The 24812-nt window shown below is 49.7% G+C and overlaps 1 protein-coding gene across 3 annotated transcripts; it reads right to left on the bottom strand.

Annotated features, from left to right (window-relative positions):
• Positions 1-9523: 9523 nt before the first annotated feature.
• PLA2G4F (phospholipase A2 group IVF) lies at positions 9524-24190 on the bottom strand. 3 transcript variants are annotated; one of them, XM_019442461.2, is made up of 20 exons: positions 23951-24188; positions 22874-22946; positions 22141-22277; positions 21932-22060; positions 21444-21484; positions 21138-21180; positions 20594-20660; positions 18362-18531; positions 18117-18230; positions 17866-17903; positions 17495-17630; positions 15672-15808; positions 15178-15400; positions 13930-14044; positions 13567-13704; positions 13357-13464; positions 11952-12146; positions 11534-11700; positions 10546-10732; positions 9524-10253 (listed from the first exon to the last, which is right to left on the bottom strand). In XM_019442461.2, the coding sequence occupies exons 1-20, from the start codon at positions 24059-24061 to the stop codon at positions 10033-10035; spliced, it is 2550 nt and encodes an 849-aa protein (XP_019298006.2). In that variant the 5' UTR covers positions 24062-24188; the 3' UTR covers positions 9524-10032. The 3 variants fall into 3 exon arrangements, with proteins under 3 accessions (XP_019298006.2, XP_019298008.2, XP_019298009.2); XM_019442463.2 differs by lacking the exons at positions 22141-22277; positions 22874-22946 and having other exon boundaries at positions 23951-24190; XM_019442464.2 differs by lacking the exons at positions 21932-22060; positions 22141-22277; positions 22874-22946; positions 23951-24188 and having other exon boundaries at positions 21138-21266; positions 21444-21480.
• Between the last annotated feature and the right edge of the window lie 622 nt (positions 24191-24812).

Raw genomic sequence — 24812 nt, 5'->3', positions numbered from 1 at the left:
ATTTGAAGGGAATTCCAGAAAGAGATAATGAAGAAGAGTAGCATTTTGATAAAATTGGTAGACAATTTCTTAGAGCATCAAAAAGACACAAATCCAGAAATTGAGAGAGCTCACTGATAATTCTTTTTAAGCTCATACTTTAGAAAAATCATAATGTTTTTGAAAGTCAAAGACAAAGAGGAAGCCCTAAGAGTTCAAGACAAATTACCTACAATGGGATGAGAATTCAACCAACATCAGATTGCCTATCAGCGATATCAAATCAAGAAGGCATTAAAATCTGAGTAAATGTAAGTTTGCGTCAAGAGTTTTATATTCAGGGGCGCCTGGGTGGTCAGTCAGTTAAGCATCTGACTCTTGATTGTGGTTCAGTTCATGATCTCACAGTTCGTGGGATTAAGCCCCATATCAGGCTCTGTGCTGACAGCACTGAGCCTGTTTGGGATTGTCTCTCTGCCTCTCTCTCTGCCCCTCCCCTCTTCATGCATACACACACACACACACACACACACACTCACACACACACTCTATCTCTCTCAAAATAAATAAATAAACTTAAAAAAAAAGTTTTATATTCAACCAGACTATTATTTGTAAATCAGGGCAAGCAAAGAAAATTCCAGACATAAAAGAACTCAGAAAGTTTACCCCCAAGAGACCCTCCATTAAATATCTATTCAGTTTTGAAATCTAACAGAAATAAAAATAAAGGAAGAAAGGAGTTATAAGAAGATATAATGGGCAAATAAATAAGTAAAACATATTGTAAAGTTGAAATAAATATTTCTATTTTGAAGTTTTTAATACATTGGAAATAAAATTCAAGTAAGAGCCCAAAGTAGTTTGTACAAAGTTTGGGTGGGTGGGGAGCCAGATGTAGGGAAGAAACATAGAAAATGTGTTAGCATGCTCAGGTTCTTGTCTTATTTGGAAAGAAAAAAAGGAGACTGACTGGCTTTTTAAAAGTGCTCTTTAAAAATAAAAGCTGAGGGGCACCTAGGTGGCTCAGTCACACAGGTAACCATCTGACTTTGACTCAGATCATGATCTCGTGGTTTGTGGGTTCAAACCCCACATTGGGCTCTGTAAGTATACAAGAATTGAGTTCATACCATGCATACTTTTAGACCACAATGCTATGAAGCTTGAAATCAACCATAAGAAAAAGTCTGGAAAACCTCCAAAAGCATGGAGGTTAGAGAACACCCTACTAAAGAATGAATAGGTCAACCAGGCAATTAGAGAAGAAATTTAAAAATATATGGAAACAAATGAAAATTAAAATACAACAATCCAAACGCTTTGGGATGCAGCAAAGGCAGTCCTGAGAGGAAAATACATTGCAATCCAGGCCTATCTCAAGAAACAAGAAAAATCCCAAATACAAAATCTAACAGCACACCTAAAGGAAATAGAAGCAGAACAGCAAAGACACCCCAAACCCAGCAGAAGAAGAGAAATAATAAAGATCAGAGCAGAAATAAACAATATAGAATCTAAAAAAAACTGTAGAGCAGATCAACGAAACCAAGAGTTGTTTTTTTGAAAAAATAAACAAAATTGATAAACCTCTAGCCAGGCTTCTCAAAAAGAAAAGGGAGATGACCCAAATAGATAAAATCATGAATGAAAATGGAATTATTACAACCAATCCCTCAGAAATACAAGCAATTATCAGGGAATACTATGAAAAATTATATGCCAACAAACTGGACAACCTGGAAGAAATGGACAAATTCCTAAACACCCACACACTTCCAAAACTCAAACAGGAAGAAATAGAAAGCTTGAACAGACCCATAACCAGCGAAGAATTGAATTAGTTATCAAAAATCTCCCAACAAACAAGAGTCCAGGACCAGATGGCTTCCCAGGGGAATTCTACCAGACATTTAAAGCAGAGATAATACCTATCCTTCTCAAGCTATTCCAAAAAATAGAAAGGCAAGGAAAACTTCCAGACTCATTCTATGAAGCCAGTATTACTTTGATTCCTAAACCAGACAGACACCCAGTAAAAAAAGAGAACTACAGGCCGATATCCCTGATTAATATGGGTGCAAAAATTCTCAATAGGATACTAGCAAATCGAATTCAACAGCATATAAAAAAAATTATTCACCATGATCAAGTGGGATTCATTCCTGGGATGCAGGGCTGGTTCAACATTCGCAAATCAATCAATGTGATACATCACATTAATAAAAGAAAAGATAAGAACCATATGATCCTGTCAATCGATACAGAAAAGGCCTTTGACAAAATTCAGCAACGTTTCTTAATAAAAACCCTCAAGAAAGTCAGGATAGAAGGAACATACTTAAAGATCATAAAGCCATTTATGAAAAGCCTACAGCTAATATCATCCTCAATGGGGAAAAACTGAGAGCTTTTTCCCTGAGATCAGGAACACGACAGGGATGTCCACTCTCACCGCTGTTGTTTAACATAGTGTTGGAAGTGCTAGCATCAGCAATCAGACAACAAAAGGAAATCAAAGGCATCAAAATTGGCAAAGATGAAGTTAAGCTTTCACTTTTTGCAGATGACATGATATTATACATGGAAAATCCGATAGACTCCACCAAAAGTCTGCTAGAACTGGTACATGAATTCAGCAAAGTTGCAGGATACAAAATCAATGTACAGAAATCAGTTGCATTCTTATACACTAATAATGAAGCAGAAGAAAGACAAATAAAGAAACTGATCCCATTCATAATTGCACCAAGAAGCATAAAATACCTAGGAATAAACCTAACCAAAGATGTAAAAGATCTGTATGCTGAAAACTATAGAAAGCTTATGAAGGAAATTGAAGAAGACATAAAGAAATGGAAAAACATTCCATGCTCATGTTGGAAGAATAAATATTGTCAAAATGTCAATACTACCCAAAGCTATCTACACATTCAATGCAATCCCAATCAAAATTGCACCAGCATTCTTCTCAAAACTAGAACAAGCAATCCTAAAATTTGTATGGAACCACAAAAGGCCCTGAGTAGCCAAAGTAATTTTGAAGAAGAAGACCAAAGCAGGAGGCATCACAATCCCAGACTTTAGCCTCTACTACAAAGCTGTAATCATCAAGACAGCATGGTATTGGCACAAAAACAGACACATGGACCAATGGAATAGAATAGAAACCCCAGAACTAGACCCACAAACATATGGCCAACTAATCTTTGACAAAGCAGGAAAGAATATCCAATGGAAAAAAGACAGTCTCTTTAACAAATGGTGCTGGGAGAACTGGAAAGTAACATGCAGATGATTGAAACTAGACCACTTTCTCACACCATTCACAAAAATAAACTCAAAATGGATAAAGGACCTGAATGTGAGACAGGAAACCATCAAAATCCTAGAGGAGAAAGCAGGAAAAGACCTCTCTGACCTCAGCCGTAGCAATCTCTTACTCGGCACATCCCCAAAGGCAAGGGAATTAAAAGCAAAAATGAATTACTGGGACCTTATGAAGATAAAAAGCTTCTGCACAGCAAAGGAAACAACCAACAAAACTAAAAGGCAACCAACGGAATGGGAAAAGATATTTGCACATGACATATCGGACAAAGGGCTAGTATCCAAAATCTATAAAGAGCTCACCAAACTCCACACCCGAAAAACAAATAACCCAGTGAAGAAATGGGCAGAAAACATGAATAGACACCTCTAAAGAAGACATCCGGATGGCCAACAGGCACATGAAAAGATGTTCAACGTCGCTCCTCATCAGGGAAATACAAATCAAAACCACACTCAGATACCACCTCACGCCAGTCAGAGTGGCCAAAATGAACAAATCAAGAGACTATAGATGCTGGAGAGGATGTGGAGAAATGGGAACCGTCTTGCACTGTTGGTGGGAATGCAAACTGGTGCAGCCGCTCTGGAAAACAGTGTGGAGGTTCCTCACATAATTAAAAATAGATCTACCCTATGACCCAGCAATAGCACTGCTAGGAATTTATCCAAGGGATACAGGAGTGCCGATGCATAGGGGCACTTGTACCCCAATGTTTATAGCAGCACTCTCAACAATAGCCAAATTATGGAGATAGCCTAAATGTCCATCAACCAATTAATGGATAAAGAAACTGTGGTTTATATACACAATGGAATACTACGTGGCAATGAGAAAGAATGAAATATGGCCTTTTGTAGCAACGTGGATGGAACTGGAGAGTGTTATGCTAAGTGAAATAAGTCATACAGAGAAAGACAGATACCATATGTTTTCACTCTTATGTGGATCTTGAGTAACTTAACAGAAGTCCGTGGGGGAGGGGAAGAAGAAAAAAAAAATCAGAGGTTAGAGAGGGAGAGAGCCAAAGCATAAGAGACTCTCTCTTTTTTTTTTAAGAGACTCTTAAAAACTGAGGACAAACTGAGGGTTGATGGGGGGTGGGAGGGAGGGAAGGGTGAGTGATGGGTATTGAGGAGGGCACCTTTGGGGATGAGCAGTGGGTGTTGTATGGAAACCAATTTGACAATAAATTTCATATTAAAAACTAAATAAATAAAAGTGCTCTTTAAAAATAAAAGTTGAGGGGCACCTGGGTGGCTCAGTCACCCAGGTAAGCATCTGACTTTGGCTCAGGTCATGATCTCATGGTTTGTGGGTTCAAACCCCACATTGGGCTCTGTGCTGATAGCTCAGAGCCTGCAGCTTGCTTCAAATTCTGTGTCTCCCTCTCTCTCTGCCCCTCCCCAGTTCATGCTCTGTCTCTCTCAAAAATAAACATCAAAAAATATTTAAAATAAAATAAAAATAAAAGTTTAAGTATTAAAAGCTTAATGAGAACCCCAAACTGGAAATAATCCAACTTTCCATCAGCAGGTGAATGGATAAACAAACTGTGGTATGTCCACAAAATTCCTATTTAGCAATAAAAAGAAATGAACCACTGATACACACAACAGTGTGGATGAATATCAAAAGCACTATGTTGAGTGGAAGAAGCCAGACACAAAAAAAGTACACACTAGATAATCCCATTTATACAAAACTCTGGAAAGGACAAAGCTGGTCTGTAATGACAAGAAGCAGATCAGTGGGCACTGGGAGCAAGGGCGGGAGATTGGTTGGGATGGAACCCAAGAGAAGGGGTGATGGAAATGTTCCATATCTTTTTTTTTAAGTTTATTTATTTTTGAGAGACAGAGAGAGAGAGAGAGAGAGAGAGAGAGAGAGAGAGACTGCTGGGGAGGGGTAGAGAGAAAGAGGGAGAGGGAGAGAAGCAGGCTCTGTGCTGTCAACATGGAAGTCTGATGTGGGGCTCGAACTCACAAACCTGAACCAAAATCAAGAGTTGGATGCTTAAATGAGCCACGCAGGTGCTCCTGGAAATGTTCCATATCTTGATTGTGGTGATGGTTACATGTGCCTGTAAATTTGTTAAAATTCATTGAACTATACACTTAATCTTGTATATTTACTGTACATTTTGAATGGGTGTGTTATATTATTTATAAATTATAGTTTAATAAAATTTACAAGGGAAACCATCAGCATTCTAGCAACACAAGTAGAACTTTCATACTAGCGGAAGGGGATAGTGGAGGAAAGGAAAATGAATGAGAAAGCAAAAAACAGGAGGCTTAGGTGATACCTGCCTGAACCAGAGATACAGGGGTACCTGGGCCCTATTGTGGAGCCTTCAGCCTGAGTCCAGACGACTGAGTGGAAGTGGGTAGAACAGACCTCTGGTCTGCTAGACCAGAGCAGGCCCAGCTTACACAACTGTACTGTTTAAACTCCCCAAGTGATTCTACTGTGTGACATTTTGGGACCCACTCTGAGGTCAAAGGCTAAAGAGCAACGGAAGACTCACAAACACCAGCTAAGCAGCCAGAGACTGTCTCAAAAGCAATTGCCCACCTCCTTTCCACAGCCTACTCACCCCTCCCCACCTGACTGCCCCTCTGCCTTACTCATATTTTCCTCCCTCAATCTTTCTCTGACTTTCCCCCAAACCTTGCCTCCTTTTATCACTTACTTTGCCAAAGCTCAACAATTAGACTTTTAAACCGTCTAGGGGCGCCTGAGTGGCTCAGTTGGCTGAGCATCTGACTCTTGATTTATTTCAGCTCAGGTCATGATCCCAGTGTCCTGGGATCAAGCCCCGTGTCAGGTTCCATGCTGATCATGGGGCCTGCTTGAGATTTTCTCTCCCTCTCCCTCTGCCCCTCCCCAGCTCAAGCATGCAGGCACAAGCTCAATAGATAGGTAGATAGATAGATAAAATGAAAAATCTAATTAAATGGCCTTCTATTATATATATTTTTTCAAAGCCAAATTCTGACTAAAGTCAAAGGTTTTTAATATGTGTGGGCTCCTAATTGCTTAATATTCCCTGTGCCTCAGTTGTCCTAATGGAAAAAAATTAATCCCCAACCCTGAACTCTGGTGATCAATCTCACTGAGTTGCAGGACAGCCCCAGCAGAAGAGTCCTGGACTCCCTGCCCTGTTCCATGTTCCCCCACCATAGAGGGAGTGTCGAGGGGGAAATGGACACACGCAGAGTGATGCAAGTAATCCTCCTTTCCTCCTCTCCAAAAATGACTCCATGTGAAATGAGGGAGCTTCCATTTAAACTCTCAGCCAAAGAATGGAGTAGCAGTGAGGCAATAAACTGCAGGGCCTGAGCTCTGGAGAAGGTGGGGGTACACCCATGCCAACCAGCCACCTACCAATACCTGAGGTCCACCTCCCAGTGTTGTGTCAGCCAATGATTGAAGAAAATGCTTCTCCAGGCACCTGGGTGGGTCAGTCAGTTAAGCATTCAACTCTTGATTTTGGCTCAGGTCATGATCTCACGGTACATGGGTTCGAGCCCCTCATTGGGCTCCACCCTGACAGTGCGGAACTTGCTTGGGATTCTCTCTCTCTGCCCTTCCCCACTTGTGCACAAGCTCTCTCGCTCTCTCTCAAAATAAATAAATAAACTTAAAAAAAAAGAAAAATTATTTTCATTCTTCTCTTTCTTTGTCTCTCCTTTCCTTCCTTTCTTCCTTCTTTCTTTCCCTACCCCTCCACCCCACCCCGCACCTCTTCCCTTTCTCTGCAGGAGACTCTTGTGAATGTCTGGAGATATATCTGAAGAAGCAAGGGGGCCTAATATTTGAACAAGCCTCATTTCTCACATTCATTCAGCTAAGACTATGGGCCCAGGGCTGCCCTATGGTAGAACCCCATGGGGCAAATTCATATCATCACTTCATATGAATGGCACCCCCTGGAGTTGGGCAGTATATAGCCTGTATAGCCATACATGGCAACCTTGGTGGCCACCCTTTTCTTCTTTTGCATGGTGAAAGAGTTTGACAAGTTGAGGAATGATGTTCCTGCTCCTGTGTTTCTGCCCAGCTTCAGAATGAATCGGGCTCATAGCTGTGTTCTTATGGCCAAATCCCTCCAAACTGGCCACCCTCAGGACCTTGAAATGTGTTTCTGGCCATCTTGGTCCAGGGTTGGAGATGGGATAGGAATGCAGTAGAAATAGACTCAGATCCCTCCTTACCTAGGATCAGGAGCCAAACTGGAGTCAGGAGTCAAAGAGTCAGGGGTCAAGGAATGGCCCTTAACTCCTCAGTCTGGTTGGCTCCCAGATTCAATCCTGGTGATGGTTCCTCATTCCCTGGCTGAGGTTACCCCTGCATCTGCTGACCAATTTCTTGACTAGAGAACCAGACCAGCCTCTGCATTCTTGCCCTCCCATCCTTGTCTCATTACGTCTTCCCAAACTCAATCTAAGCCAAGGTGGCATTGCCTACATTTCTGTGTGAATCGAGTTACCTACCAACTCTGCACAAGCCCACGTGCCTGCTTCCTTCATAAAACCTGCTGGCCTGGGACAGCAGATCACAAGGTGACAAGGTGATCACACAATGAAGCAGAGAACTTGTTGTGTACAACTTTGCATATGTATGTGCGTTTTTCTTGGGAGACGGTCCATGGCTTCCATCAGTTTTCCAGAAAGGTCCAAATGGGTTAAGAACCACTAGAGTACAGTGTTGCACACCTTTTCACAGTAAGTAGGTAATGATTTGTCTCTTTAGAATGTAAGATCCCATTCACTTGCTTGTCAAATATTTATTGTACATCTACTATCTGCCAGTCACTGCTTTAAACACCGGAGATAGAGCAGCAAACAAAACAGACAAAAATCTCTGCCCTCCAAGGCCTTACTTTTCAAGCGCCAGAGACAGCCCCTGGCTATATGAGGCATGAAAGACAGACTGAAGATTCTAAGTTTTGAGCTCCATGAAGATCGAAGAACTCAGAACTCTCTGAGTTTGAAGTTCTAAGAACTCTGCAAAGTTCTAAGTTATGAACTCTGTGGAGGTCTTAATAAGTACTGATGATGCCAGCACAGGGGTGGTGATGACAGGTGGCCATAGTAGGAGCTCAGGGGCCAGCCTGGGGCTACCCCAAAGGAAACCTCTCATTGCTGAGCCCAGAGACAGTAGTGGTGGTCTATGACAGGCAGCAATGGTTGGGAAGTAGGGGAGAACCAAATTGCTCCCTACCCATGCCAGCCAAAACCTGGCCCTTCTGAGGTCCAGCTTTTTCAGCCCTCCCTGCTCATGTCCAGCTGGAGGTCTGGGGATCCCAGGCCAGGCCAGGCTGGGGGCACAGGCTGGGACCACCTTTCTCCCAGCTAGGAGCCAGAACGAGGGCTTTCTTCCCAGAGTCAGGATGGGTGAGCCTTCCTCACATAGGTGTCCCTGACCAAAAAAAGGAATTGTGACTTCGGTCCTGGAGAGGGTGGAGAGGGAAGGCTGCAGCCCAAGAAAGCACTCCTGGAGGAGAGGGTAGGAGGAGCAAGTGTCCAAGTGAGTATGGCATCAGGGCCACTGAAGGGCCCCAGGCAGCTCAGCACTGGGCAGGGAGGACATGGGGACGACAAGGCTGCAGAGGCCAACGGCCAGAGGGCCCCCACATCATGCCTAGTCAGGGTGGACCCCCTGTCTACAGACCTGAAATCTGCCCATGGTGAAGAGATTCCAGCTATCAGAAGGTCCCAGGTGGGTCAACAGAGATGAAAAACGGAGAGAGAGGGGCAGTTTGCCCAGATCATAGCACGTGTCTGTGAAAGAGGCAGGAATCCAGGCCTCCGAGTTCCCAGCCAGGCCCCTCTACCGTGCCCATCCCTGCCCCACAGTGCTCGCCAGTCCCACCCTCACTAGCAACACGCACACCCACGCAGCCACACACTCACTCTGCTCCCTGGTAAACAAATGCATGCTCTAGACATACCCATTGAGCTTCTGGGAATGGCGAGACTATTTGCAGGAGGGGGCAGCTATACACCTGACAAGAGAGTGTGGCCCGAGTTTAAAGAGTAAAGCATCAGCAATTAGCAGGGAAACGTGTGCATACCCACCAGCCGGGATGCCATCAGGAGGCTGAGCAGAGAAGGGTGGTGAGCAGTGAGGTGAGGGGGCAGGGGAAGCCAGAGGTGAAGGAGAGTCGGCAGGCAGGAGGGTGGAGTTAGTGATCCAGACTGGCAATCCATGAGGTCTCCCTTTATTCTTGATAGCACTGAGCACTGCATCCAGGAGCCCGGCCATTTGCAGGAAGTGTGGATTAGACGGAGGAGTCTCTGCTTTTGGTCTCAGCTTAACCTGCTTTCACAGCTTCCAGTCTTGGTGAGGGTGTGAAGACCTGGGCCCCCTAAGGTCCTTCTGGGTTTGGGCCATGCCCTGGGGCTAGATTGTGGCCTCATCCCTCTATACTCCAGTGTAAAATTAGCACTGCTCACTCGTGCCCTCCTCCTCCCCAAGGCCCCTGGGGGAGGCATCCCCCCCCCTTTGTCTCCCAGAAACACATATGAGAAGGGTGCAGCCCCAAAGCCAAGCTGCCGTTCTGCAGGAGCTTTCTGAGGCCTGAAGGACCTAGAGCCAGTCCCTGTAACCTGGTAAGAAGAAACCCCACAGAGTCTACCACTCCTCCCCGTACCAAGCCCCGGTCTGGGGCCCACAGTTGCTCCCCTCTCACAGCCCTCTGACTCCAGCCTGACTCAGCCTCCAGCCCTGCCCCCAGCCTGCCGTCGCTCCAGAGCCAGCCGGAGCGCATGCCTCAAGGTCTCCACATTGTTCAGAACATTGTATCGACTCAGAGCCACCAGCCGCTCAAACTCCTCAGGCTCATAGGTGAAGTTCATCATGCCATATGGAGTGTCTGCCCCATTGACCACAAAGTCCCCGTAGGCCTTCTCCTCGGCTGTTTGTCGCTCCACACCTACAGGTGGGAAGTGGCAAAGAGGCCAGGCTGGGGCATTCTGTGGCTGGGAACGGCCAGCCCAGAAGCCTCCACCCCTTGCCCTAGGACATCTGGCGGGACCAACATTTCAGCTCTCTCCACCATCAGGAGGAACCGGGCCAGTGTGGATCCTGAGGCCTGGAAGGTGTGGAGCAGTGGCCAACCTGGGCCCTCCAAGAGGCATGGGGTCCAGGAAATCCACTGTCAGAACGGCACCCCACCACCACCCTGGGCTGTGTGAGTCAGACCCCGCCCCAGGGCCTCCCCTCACCTGGGGCCAGGTGTGTGCAGAAGGTACGGTTGACGAGGGGAAAGTGCAGCACGATGGGAGAGCGGGGGTCCTTGGCCTTGGCGAACAGGTAGCACTCACGGGGTTCCTCCAAGTCCTCGGGGAGCACCTCGATACTTGGGAAGGGGATGCCTCGGTCCAGGCAGTACTTCTCTGTCGTCTGTAAGACCTGGGCAGGGAGGCCAGCTTTGGACCCTGCCTCCGGCTGCCTGCACTCACATAGCCCGCCCACTAGCTGAGTGACTGCAGGTGGGCTACATCACCTTCCCCAGCCAATTTCTTTATTTACATAATAAAAAAGAGAATAACTCTGGGGGGGGTTGTGGAGATTAAGGACAATCATTAGTGTTCCCAGTGTCATTCCTCTCCTTCCCTTCTCTGGCTCCTCCCTGCTTCCTCTTAAGGGCTGATTTCAATGTCACCAGGTGGAAACTGAATGGTTACAGAAGGGCACGTGGGAAGAGGCTTTATTCATCATCTAATCCCAGGCTTTCCTTGGACCCAGGAGGATTAGGAGGAGGAAGCCAAAGATAGAAGGGCTGGTCCAGCAGCGGGACCAGAAAGCTCATCCAGATGATGGAACCCATCGGCTACCCCACAAGGTTTGAGGGAGCTGCCCCTAGAGACTCCCCGAGGGGACCTGATGGTAACTAACGGAGGGCAGACCCAGACGCCAGTCCAGATGGGAGCAAAGAATGCTATCAGGACAGGCAGGGGCCAGAACAGGAGCCTTCTCTTCACCAGTATGGGAGACTTCTGAGGACCTTCTTTGGCCTCTTCTCCCACCTCCCCCTCCATCTCATAGCCTCAGCAATCCCCCTCCTTCAGCTGGGGAGACCAGTGCCACTAAAAGTCTTCACAAGGTACCCGCCCTTGGATTAGAACCCAGGCCCTCCATGAAGGGCAATTCCCAAAGCCCAGCCAGGCCGCCCTGCAGAGAACCTCAGTTCCTCCCCACCACACACCTTACCTCGAAAGGGGCCTCCAGGGAGTAGTCAAAGGACAGAATGAGGTCCACCGCTCTCTGGGGCAGCAGGCTGAGTGGGAACGGAGAGTTGATGGCAAAGCCCCCATCCACCAGGCACAGGCAGTCCCGCATGGGAGTGAGCTGGTTGGGGAAGGCGTCAGGGTGCGTATCTGCAATAGGGACAAATGCTCACTCTTCTCTCTCTGTAGAGATCTCTCCTCCCTTTCTTCTGATGGCAACAGAGTCTCCCACCCCAGCCCCTGGCCCTGCCTCCTGGCAGACATCCCAGTCCTTCCCCATCAGCCCCTGGGCAGCAGGAGCCCACAGCCCAACCTCCAGGAACAAAGGCAGTGCTGGTCCAGGTGAGCCGTGAGCCGGAGGCAAAGGCAGCGGGGGGACCCCCAGCCAGAGCAGCACCCACCTTTCCAGGCCATGAACTCCCGGCCAGCCACATAGTCTTTGTGCAGGCAGAGGCCCCTGGTGAAATTACAGTTCTCCGCGAAGGTAAAGCGGGAGGTGAAGATGTCCAGCACGGCCTGGGAGAAGGGCCCCTGGCGGGTGAAGAGCCTGGTCCTCAGACGTGTGGGATCGTGCAGCTGGAGCTTCTGGCAGTCATCTAGATGGGAGCACGTGGGTGAAATACAGTCAGAAGGGTGCTTCCTGTTCTCCAGTGGCCCTTATGGCCCAGGGGACCTTTCCTATCTCCCCCCACATTCACCCCTCCTTCACACCACCTCCCAAGCCTCAGACCACTGCTTCCCAGAACCTCTTTTAAATGACCTTTTCTTTCAGCGTCCCTATATTTGAAAGTTGCCTATGACAGTGTATTTATTAAGTGATAATTTATATGCCCTTTGAAAATAAAGTTGTGTATGGGGCGCCTGGGTGGCTCAGTTGGTTAAGTGTCCGACACTTAATTTCAGCGCAGGTCACAATCTTGTGGTTTTGTGGTCATGAGATCGAGCCTGGCATTGGTCTCTGTACTGAGTGGAGCCTGCTTGGGATTTTCTCTCTCCCTGTCTGTGCCCCTCCCTCTCTCTCTGTCTCTCTCAAAATAAATAAATAAATAAATAAATAAATAAATAAATAAATAAATTTTTAAGAAGTTGCTACAATCTAAAACCTTTTTTTAAAAAAAAGAAAACAAAGTTTTATATACAACTTCCAATCACAATTTCATCCATTAAACACCTACTGAGCAGTTACTGCGTGCTGGGCTCCTCCAGGGCTTATAGCCTACTTAGGGGGAGAGTCACATAAAGAGATCATAAATCATACCAATGCCCCAAGGTAAGGACAATGGTGGGGTGTGCACATAGTCCTATGAAACTTGGGTGCTGGGGGCATGCAGTAGAACAGAGAAGCCCCCTGACAAAATGATGTCAGAGCTGAATCTTAAGGGATGAGCAGAGGTTATCCAGGGAAGAAAGGTAGAAAAGGTTCTGTGCGGCAGGGAGCAGCCCAAACAGGAGCCCTGAGGTGTGTGGACAGATATCCACCAGATGCCCAGTGGTCCTGGTCTGCGTTGACATAACTGGAACCCAAGCAGAGAATTCAAAGGTGCAGTCTTACTATAGAGCACTCACAGCTCCCACTGGCTTTTCTGAGGTGGGCCTTCCCCTCCTTCCCCTGGTCCCCCTGCCACGCTGCCTCAGCAGATCTCTGGGCATCCACAGACCCTAAGCTACAAGTCACTTCCTCAGGACTTCTCTGAATGCAGTGGGACAGCTGAGTCCTGCACCATCCCCTCCCTCATCCTTTGTGCCTCCACCAGGGCCCCGATGCTGGAAAGAGCAGTAGGGGGAGGTCAGGGTGTCTACCCGCACCTGTGATGTTTACACTCCCTCTGTGGCAGTCTAGGAAGCTGAGGCCCGAGCCGGCAGTCTTCAGGAAGATCTCATCCAGGCTGGCTGCAAAGGCGCTGCCCCACACACCTAAGCAGAAAGGCAAGGCCCTGGGCCCTCACATCTCCTCCAGCCCACCTCAGGGCCTGGCCCAGCCCCTGCCCTGGCCCCAGCCTTCCAGCCCAGACTCACCCTGCAGGTAGCAGATCCGGGGCTCGGGCTGGGGCTGCAGCAGATGCCCCATGAAGAACTCAGATCCAAAGAGCTCAGTGGGAACATAAGCCCCGTACTTGGGGAAGCCGACCTCATAGGGTGTGAACTCGCACCATTCTGGGGATCCAGAGTGAAGGGAATGTCACCAGGGGCCTTCCACCAGGACCCCAAGGTTTCCCCTCACACCTGAGCACAGGAGCGGGAATCTCACTTGCCAAGAGCAGGAGGCAGCAAGCCCGCTATGCTCCAAGGCTCCCATCTATACACTGATAGCTCTGGCCTCTCCCACCTTCCTACCACCCATCGCCTCCACCTGCTTCCCAGGTCCCTGCACCCAGGCACCTGCGAAGTCTTCCCCACTGATGTTGGTGTGGACATTGATGCTGGCGTAGATAGGATAAGGGTTCTGGCCCTGGTTGACGGCCTCCTGCTGGTCAGACAGCTTGGCAGGGTTTTTCTGGTAGGAAGGAAAGGAGGCAGTTGACTTTTGGGGGTCCCCTTCCTCCCACCCTCATGGCTTGAGGCCTGATACCCTGAAGGGGATGCCATGGCCCACAAGGGACTGTGGCTGCCAAGGCCAATGCTCTAGAGACAGCTCTCTAAGGACGAGGCTTTAGGCTGCAGCAAAGGTAAGGTCCCTGTGGGTTTTGTGGAATTCCAGGGGCACTGGGAACACTCCCCACTTGTTTCCCATTCAAGAAAGCATATTGGAACCCAAGGGAGTCAGTGACATTTGTTTTTTTGAGTCAGTGACATTTTTAAAGGAAAAATCGAAAACCAGTTTACTTTCTTTAAAAAGTAAATTGTTTGAAAATATGCATTCTTTCCTCAGACATGAGAAACCACTTGTGATAGACATCCACAACGGAGAGCCACACACTGGGCCAGACTCCAAGGGCTGAGAACCCTGCTGGGTTCTGAATACTCTCACATACCAGCTCATACCCAGCCAGCAGTTCTAGGAGCAGCATGGCAGCTGGAACGCTCTCAAAACACACTGTGCTAGGCCTTCACCCCAGACCAGCCCAAATCAGTATCTCTGGAAGTAGGGCCCAGGCAAGGGTGTTTTTGAAAAGCTGTCCAGATGGGGGGCGTCTGGGTGGTTCAGTTGGTTAAGCATCCGACTTCTGCTCAGGTCACGATTTCGTGGTTCATGGGTTCGAGCCTGGCATGGGGCTCTGTGCTGACAGCTCAGAGCCTGGAGCCTGCTTTGGATTCTGTGTCTCCCTCTCTCTTTCTCTTGCCCCTCCCTTCCTCCCTCCCTCTCTCTCTCTCAAAAATAAAGAAACATTTAAGACATTTTTAAAAAGAACATTTTTAAAAAGAAAAGAAACGCTGTGCAGGTGATTCTAATATGCAGACGGACTTGAGAACTGCAGACCAGCTTCTCTCCTCCCAGGGGTGAGGAGCCAGGAAAGACGAAGTGGTGTCAGCCCACTCAGGGATCCACCTCTTGTCCTCAGAGAGCTCAGACCTAAGGGACCTCTTTGCAAATCTTAGATCTTACCTCAGCACCTAAGGTAGAAGTAAGTGTTGGCGGGGCAGGGGTGGAAAGGAGCTGTGTTTATTTATTATCTGCTCTTCTCTTACCTCCTGGTAGAGGAAATATTCAATGAGGAGACCCCAGATGTCGATGAGGGAAACTCTGTGGCCAGTGCTTTCCAGGCTCCCCAGTTCCTGGGCATAGTATTGTAGGCGCTCTGTGGACATCGCCCCCATCTTACTGCTGCAGACCCGAGCCTGGGCACGCTCAATGGGGCCCTGCAAGGCCACCTGGGACCAGGCTGGGTCCTTGTAGAGTGTGGAAATGCACCTGGGCATAGAGGGAATTGGGGGCAGTGGGACAGCAAGCACAGCAAGGGGAGAGAGGGAATGTAAGTGTTGGTGAGTGACCCTGCCTCTCCATCCCTTGAACCTACTGCCCTGCCCCACCCACTCAAGGAGGCCTGGGCACTCAGTGCCCCTCCTAACCCCCTTGGAGGCAGGATCCCAGCACGCCCTCAGGGACTCCACCTATATCACCAGCCACATTCTTGCCCCTTTAGGGCTCTCCTTTACTCTGTATCCTACCCCACCTCACTTACCAGGTAGATCCAGAGACCCCACTCAGGTAGGTCACAGTGTCCAGGAGGCCAAGTTCCTGTAGCCCTGCCAGGCTGCCGTACAGGGAAGACATGGCTCGGGTTCCACCTCCCGAACCTAGCACAGCCACCACAGGCACCTGGGCACAAAAATAATCATAACATTGACCACCACTGTCGCTTATGAATTATTGCTTATAATGTCAGACATTTGTCTACGAGCCTTATCTGTATTATCTCATTGAATCCTCATAAGCAACCCAGTGGGATCCCCATTTTGCAGATTAGGAAACGGAGGAACAGGAAGGTTGGACAATGTGCCCACAATCGTACGGGTAGTAAGTGATGGGCCATCAGACTGAAGCAGTATGACTCTAGAGATGGCTCTTGACAATTGTCTCGGGATTATATGTAACTGGAAGGTATCCTGGATTTCACCCAAAACTGTTGGAGCAGGGTTTCTCAGTCTTGACACTATTGATGATTTTGGACTGGGTAACTCTTTGTTGTGAGGAGCTGTCCTGTATGTTGGAGGATGCTTAGCAGCATTCTGGGTCTTTACCCAGTAGATGCCAATAACATCCTCTCCCCCGGCCCTGCTGGTAACAATAAAGCATGTCTCTAGACATAGACAAATGTCCTCTGGGTGGGGGGGTGGAGGGATGAAATGACCCCCAGTTGAGAACCATTGGGCTAAAGCGATGAAGACCACCAAAGAGCCTGGACTTGCCCCAGACGTGAGCAGTGCCCAGATGTCTCTTTGGGATCAGAGGTGCCTGGTGGGGTCAGACTAGAAGCTTTCTGGCTGCTCAGCTCTTCCATGAAGCTTTAGCTCATTCTGCCCCCAGACTTTTGGTTCCTTTCCCTGGCCTCCTTTCTTCTATCTTGAAAGAAATGCTCCCTGGCCAGTGCCCACAAGGACACTCTCCCTTCAGAGTGCTGGAGGACACAGAGCTCCCTGAGAACAAGATCTGTGCCCTCTTTACCCTCTACCTCCAGACAGGACATCTGGCACAGAACAGTCATTACCAAATGAACAGTCCGGTCTTGCTCACCTTGTCAGGACTCAGAAGAGGTTCTGACTCCTGAGTACACTTGTAGCAGGAGAAAGCCACCAACTTGTCCCCAATTTACCATAGCTCTCTGCCTTGGTGTGGCCTTGCCTCCTGCTTCCCAGCCACGGCTCCCGTGGACCCTCCACTTCCAAATTCCTTTGTCTACTGTTATGGTCTGAATTGTGCCCCTGCCCCTGCAAGTCCTTATGTCGAAGCTCCAGTATGACTATATTTGTAGAAAGGGCCTATAAGGTGGTTATATAGGTTATGTAAGGTCATAACAGTGGGGCCTTTATCTAATAGTATCGGTGTCCTTGCAAGAAGGGGAAGAGAGAGATTCCCCCCTTATCCCCTGTACATGCACAGTGGAAAGGCCATGTGAGGACACAGCAAGAACATAGTTGTCTACAAGTCAGTAAGAGAAGCCTCACCAGAAACCAACCCTGATGGCACCTTAATCTTGAACTTCCAGCCTCCAGGTGAGAAAATAACTGTTTGTTGTTTAAGCCACCTTGTCTGTGGTGTTCTGTTGTGGCAGCCCGAGGAGACTCATATACCTCCCTTGGCCAGGGCTGTTCATCCCTCATTACATACAGGGTCCTGACTCTCCTGATTTTGCCTATCGGCTCTGGCAAGCAGGACTGCCCCTTCCTCCTCTGTTTCCCACCCTTTCTCAAGGCTTCCTGTAACCACTCGGCCACACAGTACTCTCAAGGGAAGAGGCTGGATTTGGTCTTGGTGACCCTGGGGTCCAGCTCCTCCATTTCATACCTGGCCACTGTCAGGCACCTGGCTCAATCCCAGAACCTGTTGCAGGGCCTTGGACACGATCTGCTTCCTCTTGTCCAGAAACTCCCGTTCCCCATCACACAGGCCAAAACCAAGACGCAGGTCAAGGTCTCCAGAGCTGCCAGAGATGGAGTGGGGGGGAGGGGGCGGGTACTGGGTGACTGTTCATTGGAGGAAAGCCTTGGGCCCAGCCCATTTTTCACAGGAGCAGACCCATATTCCATCGAAACCCTTAGAAAGACCTCAGCAGAACCAGAGATGCCTTCCACCACCGGGCTGAGCTGAGTGGGCAAAGAGCCCCTACATATTCAGCCTAGCATAAGAGCCTTCCTCCTGAAGTCAGCCTTCCTCACCTCATTTCTGCCTTCATACTCAGAACCACCTCCTGGCCCTGAAAGAGACAACAGCCCCATCCCTGAGTGCCCTGAGTTGATTCTCCCACCCACAGCTCCTGTTGCTCTGGTAGCTCTGGCCCGTATGTGAACATCATGGCTGAGCTCCAGGCCGGCCTGAACTTGACCCCCTCTGAGGCCCCTCCCCCCAGCCTTCTTTTGGTGGTCACAGAGCAAGCAGGGGTCCCTCAGGCACCCAGGCAGAGCCTTACCTCCCCTAGGGCCACAAAGCGCTGTTCCTCTTGGCCTAGGGCCAGAGAGGAGAGCAGGATACCCCCCTCACCCAGCTTGTTGGTGTGGGCCTCCAGCTCAGCACTTGGACCACTCTGTAGAGAAGAAAACACCCAAGGAACCCACCATGGTGAAGGAAAACATGCATCCATGGTGGCCCCAGGACGCCCCTCTAGGATGGACTGATTCTATCATCCATCCCTTCCCAGACTATGGGCTCACTCACTTGCAGGACTGTGAGTCTCTCCCCCAGCTCCACATCCAGCCTGGAGCTGATCACTGGGTTCACGTGAAAGGTGAAGGTAGCTGGGAGGCCTCCCTCCATGGGAGGTTGCAGGGGCAAGAACTGTGGCTTCTCGTAGGCCCCGGGCACTGTCAGCTGAATCTGCCTAGAGCCTGGGAGCAGAGGGCCCAGGTAAGGGGGTGAGAGTGCAGGGGTGTGTGTGGCTCATGATGGCAGTGACCTGGATGGCAACTCCCCTTTGTTTCCTCTTTGGAGATGCCAACTCATCACCCTGCTCACCCTGTTCTGTGGCCCACAGCAAAGGCATCATGAAGGACACTCAGGGTCCTACAACATGCCCTGGTCAGAACTGGGAACCTGGGGAGGGTAGGAAACACACAATGCCTAGGGAAGGGAGAAGGGCAGGGAGGGAGAGGACTCCTTGCCCAAAGTTTATGAGGCTGATGATTTTGAGATCATGATATTAATTATATAAAATATAATTCTATAATAATTATAATGTTATAATTATCATACATTATTACATTAATTACCAATCTTCAACTGGTAGTTTCCCCATCTTTTGCCTCCATTCAAGCTCTGTGCTCATCACCTTGGGGAAGGTTTGTGGCCAGGGAAAAAAACAGATAGGCAATAAGTTGTTCTGCCCTTTGTTTCCAAGGTGTAAGACCTTGCGAGCACACAGAGGGTGTGCAGCGGAGGTGAGAGGAAGGTGTGGGTTCCTGAGTAGAGGCTCAGAGGAGCAGAGCAGAGCCAGCCCAGGCCAGAAGGAGGCAAAGAGGGAGGCCTGTGGGCTCACCCTGTTCCTAGCAGCATTCTCGGGAGGAGGAAAAACCCCAGAGAGAAATGTGCATGACATTCAGACAGGGGGGACCCCACAAAGGAGCCCCAGACCCTAAACATGACTTGGGAGCAACAGACACCCAGAAAGCCCAGAATGGCAGATGCCTCAGGAACAGAGGTCCACATGAAACCCTTCTCCCAACACACTCTCCTTGGCACTAAAATGAGACCTGGAGACATGACATGACTCTGGGTGGGAGGGAATTAGAGAAAATAAGGAAAGTGATACTTCTTTCACACCATGGTTTATGGATGGAGATTGATATGTGTTGTTCAGAGTCAGAAACAATACACCCTGGAGTGTCACAGACCTGGGTTTGGTTCCTGGCCTTATCACTCTCAGGCTGTGTGACCTTAAGCAAGTTTCTTCTTTGAGCTGGAGCTTCATAAATTAAGAGGATATAGTTGTATTTTCCAGGGTTGTTATGAGGATTAAAAGATAAAAGCCATGTGAAATGCTGAGCACAGTGCCTGACTCAGAGTAAGTGCTGGACATTTTCTGGACAGGACTCATCCCATGGGCTCAGACCCTCAGTGTCAGAGGAGACCTTAGCTGTCACACAGCCTCTGCTGCACTTCTGCTTCTGCGTCTGAGTGGATACCCTCTGTGGCACACTATACCCGTGGCCTCAGTTCTTCACTTCTGGAATGCCCATGCTTTGTCATGTGACTTCACTTCCTCCCACTGAGAGGCCAAAATGTTAGTTACTGACTATGATGTGACCAAAGGCTTGAAAACCACCTGCTCATCTGGGCTTGCTCTCATACCTCTGCTGATGCCTTAAGAACACAACCAGTCCAGGGCTCCTGGGTGGCTAAGTCGGTTGTGTCCGACTTTAGCTCAAGTCATGATCTCATGGTTTGTGAGTTTGAGCTTCACATTGGGCTCTGTGCTGACAGCTCAGAGCCTGGAGCCTGCTTCAGATTCTGTGTCTCCCTCTCTCTCTGCCCCTCCCTTACTCACTCTCTTTCTCTCAAAAATAAATAAACATAAAAACAACAGCAAAAACAGAACATGACAAGTCTCCTAGTCACAGAAGGTTGTTGAGGGACATATGGCACAAAGCCAGGTCCCTCCTGCCAAGCCCAGCCTAGATCATGATGCATGAGCTCAATAAATGCTTCCTGTTGTCTGCCATTGATATTTAGGGTTGCTTTTTTGCAGAGCAATAGTTGGACTGATATAGCCTCTATGCTTGAACACTTCCAAGGAGAGGAAATTCACTACTTCCAGAGGCGAATCCACCCCATCCTTGGTCAGTTTTGAGTGCTAAAACATTAAGAACTTTCCGCCTCAGACCCACCTTCTTGAAATCAGCAGCCCAACCCCTAGGAGAGAAGGCAAGACCCAAGGTCATGGACCAGACTCACCATACTCTCGATGTGGGGCTGTCCCGCCTTCCCTGAGGGTCCCCTGGATTCTCAGACAGGGCTGAGCCTGAGGAAGACAGAGGCCTGTGGGAGCCACCCATTCACAGGGCCCCACACAGGGCCCAGACCAGGGTGGAAGGAGGGGTCTCTGGGGCAGGGCCCAGTTAACAACCTTCCCAGGGCCCGTGCCTTGTGGGTAGGAGTCTTCTGTAGCAGCCTCCTTCCCAGGACTCAGAGGAAGTGGCCCTGGTGGGAAAGGGGAAGGAGGAGAGGGGCTCTGATAGTGATGCCTTTGGCAATCCCAGCAGCCAGGGGCCCAAGTAAGTGATGTGCTGTGCACAAGGTAGGATGGTGGGCTTCTGAGCTGTCCACTCAGATGTGGGATAGCTTCTTGCCCCTGGTCCCTGGAGATGCCTCCCTAGCACATTTCCCCTCTCAGGAGTGCTTGAGTGTCCTTCACAGGCAAGTGGGCATATAGGCTCAGTTGTGGAGTCTGCAATGCCCCCCAGCCCTGGGCAGCCCCAAGCTCGCCTTCCCTACTCACCACCAGGACTCCATTGGTGATGACTTCAGACGCAGGCACCTGGCTGCAAAGGATGAGGGGCTCATGGGACATCTGGCTCCCCTTGAGATGGCTGTTACTATAATATGTGACTGAAGCAGCTGAAAGAGCCTGGGGATCATGGCCAGGTTTGGGGGTGAGAGTGGGTTTGTCACCAATACTCAAATGGGTGACTAGACTAGGACATTCCCCCACAGGCCAGGCCAGCGTAGGTCCTGGTGATTGACAGCTGGAGCTGTCCTGGAGTCTTGGTGTAAATGGAAGGGTATAGGCACCACCTGGACTCACCTGTTCTCCAGAACAAATTCCACCTGCAGCTCCTGTGAATCCTACATGGATGAAGCAAGGAAGCATCCATTTGCAAAGGGCTCTGAAAGCATCAGAGACTGTCCCTGCCCCCTACCCTGCTCAGCTCCAGGGTCTAGAAGAGGTGACCGTTGTTGTGGCTTTTCATGGGCACAGGACTAGTAGTAGCATCTTCATGAGAAGCTTCATGCCTTCAAAACTGTGTTCCAGGCCCTGTTCTAGACATTGAGGGTTCAGCAGTGACTAAGACAAAGTGCTCTGCCCTCAAGGAGCTTACATGTTGGCTCCACTCAGGGAAGAAGTATTTGAGGGGAACCTTTGTAGGGTTTGTAGGGTTAGTGGTGTAGGATAGAGAGGGGCCTGTCTTGGAGGCCTGGCCTGTGCTGACCAGGAGCCCTCACCTCGGTGTCCTGTGCCCAACTTCCTCTCCTTGAGTTCAATTCATTGCTGGCACAGGTGTGGTGGCTCACCTGGTGGTTGAGTGGGAAGATGTGTCTGTAGGGTTGGCCAGACTTGAGGCTCCTCAGGTCAAAGAGTAGCAGGGAGAGCTGGTCACTGCCCAGGATGTCCTTATCACAGAGGGTGAGCTCCAGGACATTCTGGAAACAGGGCAGGCAAGAGGTGGGAGCCTGATGCAGGGCAGGAACATAGGCAGCCCTCTCCCTCTGCTGGCCCTCACCTTCACAGCACCATGGATCTGGTAGTGGAAGGTCTCGTTCCACTCAGGGTCACTGCAGTTAGCCACCATCCTTGTCTGGGCAGGGCTAGGGGATGCAGTGGGCAGGCGCAGTTCCACATAGCAGTCAGCTTTGGACACTGCAGGCGGGGTGAGGGAGGGGTCCTCACTCTCTAGCTCTTGTTGCTGAATAGGTTGCCTGGGGAAGGCTGGGGCAGAGGGGAAGGAGCCGAGGAGAATAGAAGCTGCCTGTTTGGGACAGGGCGAGGTGGAGAGAGCCAGTGTCCCTAACTCCATCTGGACCAGTTACACCACCCATTCAACTGTATCCTGTAGTGGCCAGTTGAAAAGACCACGTGGCAGCACAGATAGTTGAGTAATTCCCTAAAAGAGCCTGATTCAGACAAAGAACTCTCCTTCCATTGTGAGCACTGGTGTGGAAAGCTGCTGGAGAGCAGATGATTTCTGGCAACAGTGGGCCTCACATGCTCACTCAGGCTGGCACTGCTCCACTTGCTAGTGTCAGAGAGGAGTCCATGGTCCGCACAAGTCTCCCCTCCAGCCCCTCCTGCCTGCCCCCGGGGCTCCCTCACCAGGATGGATTCCCTCCACAGTCACCACGAGCCCCTCTGCCCCACTCCAGATACACACACACACTTCAGGCCAGCCCCTGCTGAGCTCTGGGGAGGCCCTAGGGAAAGGAAGAGAAGAAAGGGTGGAATTGGGGGTCACTCACAGAGATCTGTGCCCTGGATATTTCTGGCCCTCAGCACCTTCACCTGGAGGTCATAGTAGGGGTGGGTTTCCCGCTGAAACAACAGAACTCAGGAACTCAGTTCCAGGAAGTTGGGTAGGGGGCCTGATCTCCTCCCTGCAGTAATGCCCAGCTTAGTCTTCCCCCTTCCAGTCACAGAGCAGGAGCCTGGCCCAAGGTCACTGATGTCGCTGTGCCTGGGAGCTGAGATGTCTTGGCAGGGTCCTGGCATTGGGAGTTCAGCATGTTGGTGATGAGTTCAGGCTGGGTTCAAAGCTAAGTTCCACTAGGGACTAGCTGAATGGACTTGGGCAAATTACTGGATTTCCTCATGCTTCATTTTCCCCATCAATAAACGGGGGGTTACAACCTCACAGGGTTGTGGGGAGTTTTAAACGAGAAGTTGTATAAAGTGCCTGGTATAAGTGCTTCATACATGTGGCCGTTGTTACTAATTATGGTTATGAGGTACCACAAACTGGCAGCTTCCCTGTCATGCTGCTGCTATAGCTTGGGAACATAAGGGAGAGCTGGAGTGATGTACTTAGATTAAATATTAGACGGGAAAGCTGTAGTCCATCCCACACACTAGCTCGCTGACAAAGGCCACACCTAGGAGGCGGCAGGTGAAGGGAAACCAGGTGTCATCCAGCTTGGACTGGTCCGACTAGTCGCTAAGGAGACAATAGCTTGGGCCAAAGAGAGATAACAGCAGGCTGCAGCCTCCTGGGAGTGAGGCTAGCCCCTCAAAATCCCAGCAAACACCTTCCTCCTTTCCCCTGAGGGGCTCTACATCCAGGCTAGGGCATTCTGGGCAAAGCCAACAGCTGTAAGTATCACATGACCTCACTCTCCATTCCTAATTGGGGAGGGTGGGGGGTGGAATTATTTCCAAAAGCCAAGGTCTTGGCCAATCACTTTAAGCTCCACCAGGTTGGCTAGAGCAAAATGGTCCTAGCCCGGATCAAAACCCAACCCTGGGCTAGCCTGTCTTCAGAGGGGACTGAGCTCCCAGGACTCCTGCAGTCCACACGCCCCGGGGAAGATCAAGTACTTTACCCTCCATTGCCTCCACTGAGGTCCCCTCTTGTCTCTCTTCCGCAGCAGCACTGCCCCCAGGAGGGGCAGCCCCTTGCCTGCCAGCCACCTTGGCCAGAGCGCCCAGAGCATGGCCAGCCAGCCCAGTTCTCAGCAGGAAGCCCTGCCTGCTTTCCAGAGCCACTCTGTTCTCCTCTGGCTCCACTCACTGCTAGCTCAGGTCTGACGGTAACACCAAGGTGGGGAGGGTGGAGCTGGCCGCTCACAGGAGGACTGAGTTGGGTGGCCTGCTGGGGCTGGAGGTGGAGTTTGATATGCTCCAGGAAGTGGCTGGGGGCCCAATTCCCTCAGGCAGGAGGCACTTCAGTCCCTCTCCAAGAGGATGAGGAACTGGTACTCTGGCTCCCAAACCCAGCCTCTGGTTATTATTGAGCTGCTCATGGAAAATAGATACCTGAGTCTCACCCCCTAGATGATTTGATTTAGTGGGTGTGGGTCGAACCCAAGTGTTCATATTTCCAACAAGCCTTCTAGACAATGCTGATGCAGCAAGCCCAGGGAATGGAAGCCAGTAAGTTCTGCCTCAGGGCCTCCGCTCCTCCAGGTAGAAAGAAGTCCTAAAACCATCTGCCTTCCAAGTCCCACCTTCCCCATGTTTCTTAAGCAGGAACATGGAAATCTCCGGTTCAGTTTTATCTGGACTCAAAGGTGTTTCTAATCTCTTGTGGCCTCCCTCATTTATTCTCCAAACACAGACAGTCTGCTGTGAACCAAACCTGCACTAGGCCCTGGAACCAAAGATGAGGAGGACCCATCCATATCCTGAGGAAATTCACAGCAGCTTTTGGCCAGGGCCCTCTTCCTGAATGGGTAGATATACCTG

Source organism: Panthera pardus, unplaced genomic scaffold (genome assembly GCF_024362965.1).
Source record: "Panthera pardus isolate Hobbes unplaced genomic scaffold, ASM2436296v1 HiC_scaffold_24, whole genome shotgun sequence".
NCBI classification, from domain to species: Eukaryota; Metazoa; Chordata; class Mammalia; order Carnivora; family Felidae; genus Panthera; species Panthera pardus.
Note: the sequence above shows the minus strand (reverse complement) of the source record. Positions and strands in the feature narration are given on the sequence as shown.

Excerpts from the sequence above, each read along its gene's own strand:
- PLA2G4F (XM_019442461.2), bottom strand. The coding sequence starts at position 24,061 with ATGCTCTGGGCGCTCTGGCCAAGGTGGCTGGCAGGCAAGGGGCTGCCC. Across the intron at positions 22,061-22,140 it reads AGATCCATGGTGCTGTGAAG|AATGTCCTGGAGCTCACCCT; the intron begins GTGAGGGCCAGC and ends CCCTGTTTCCAG. Across the intron at positions 18,231-18,361 it reads AGAGACTCACAGTCCTGCAA|AGTGGTCCAAGTGCTGAGCT; the intron begins GTGAGTGAGCCC and ends TCTTCTCTACAG.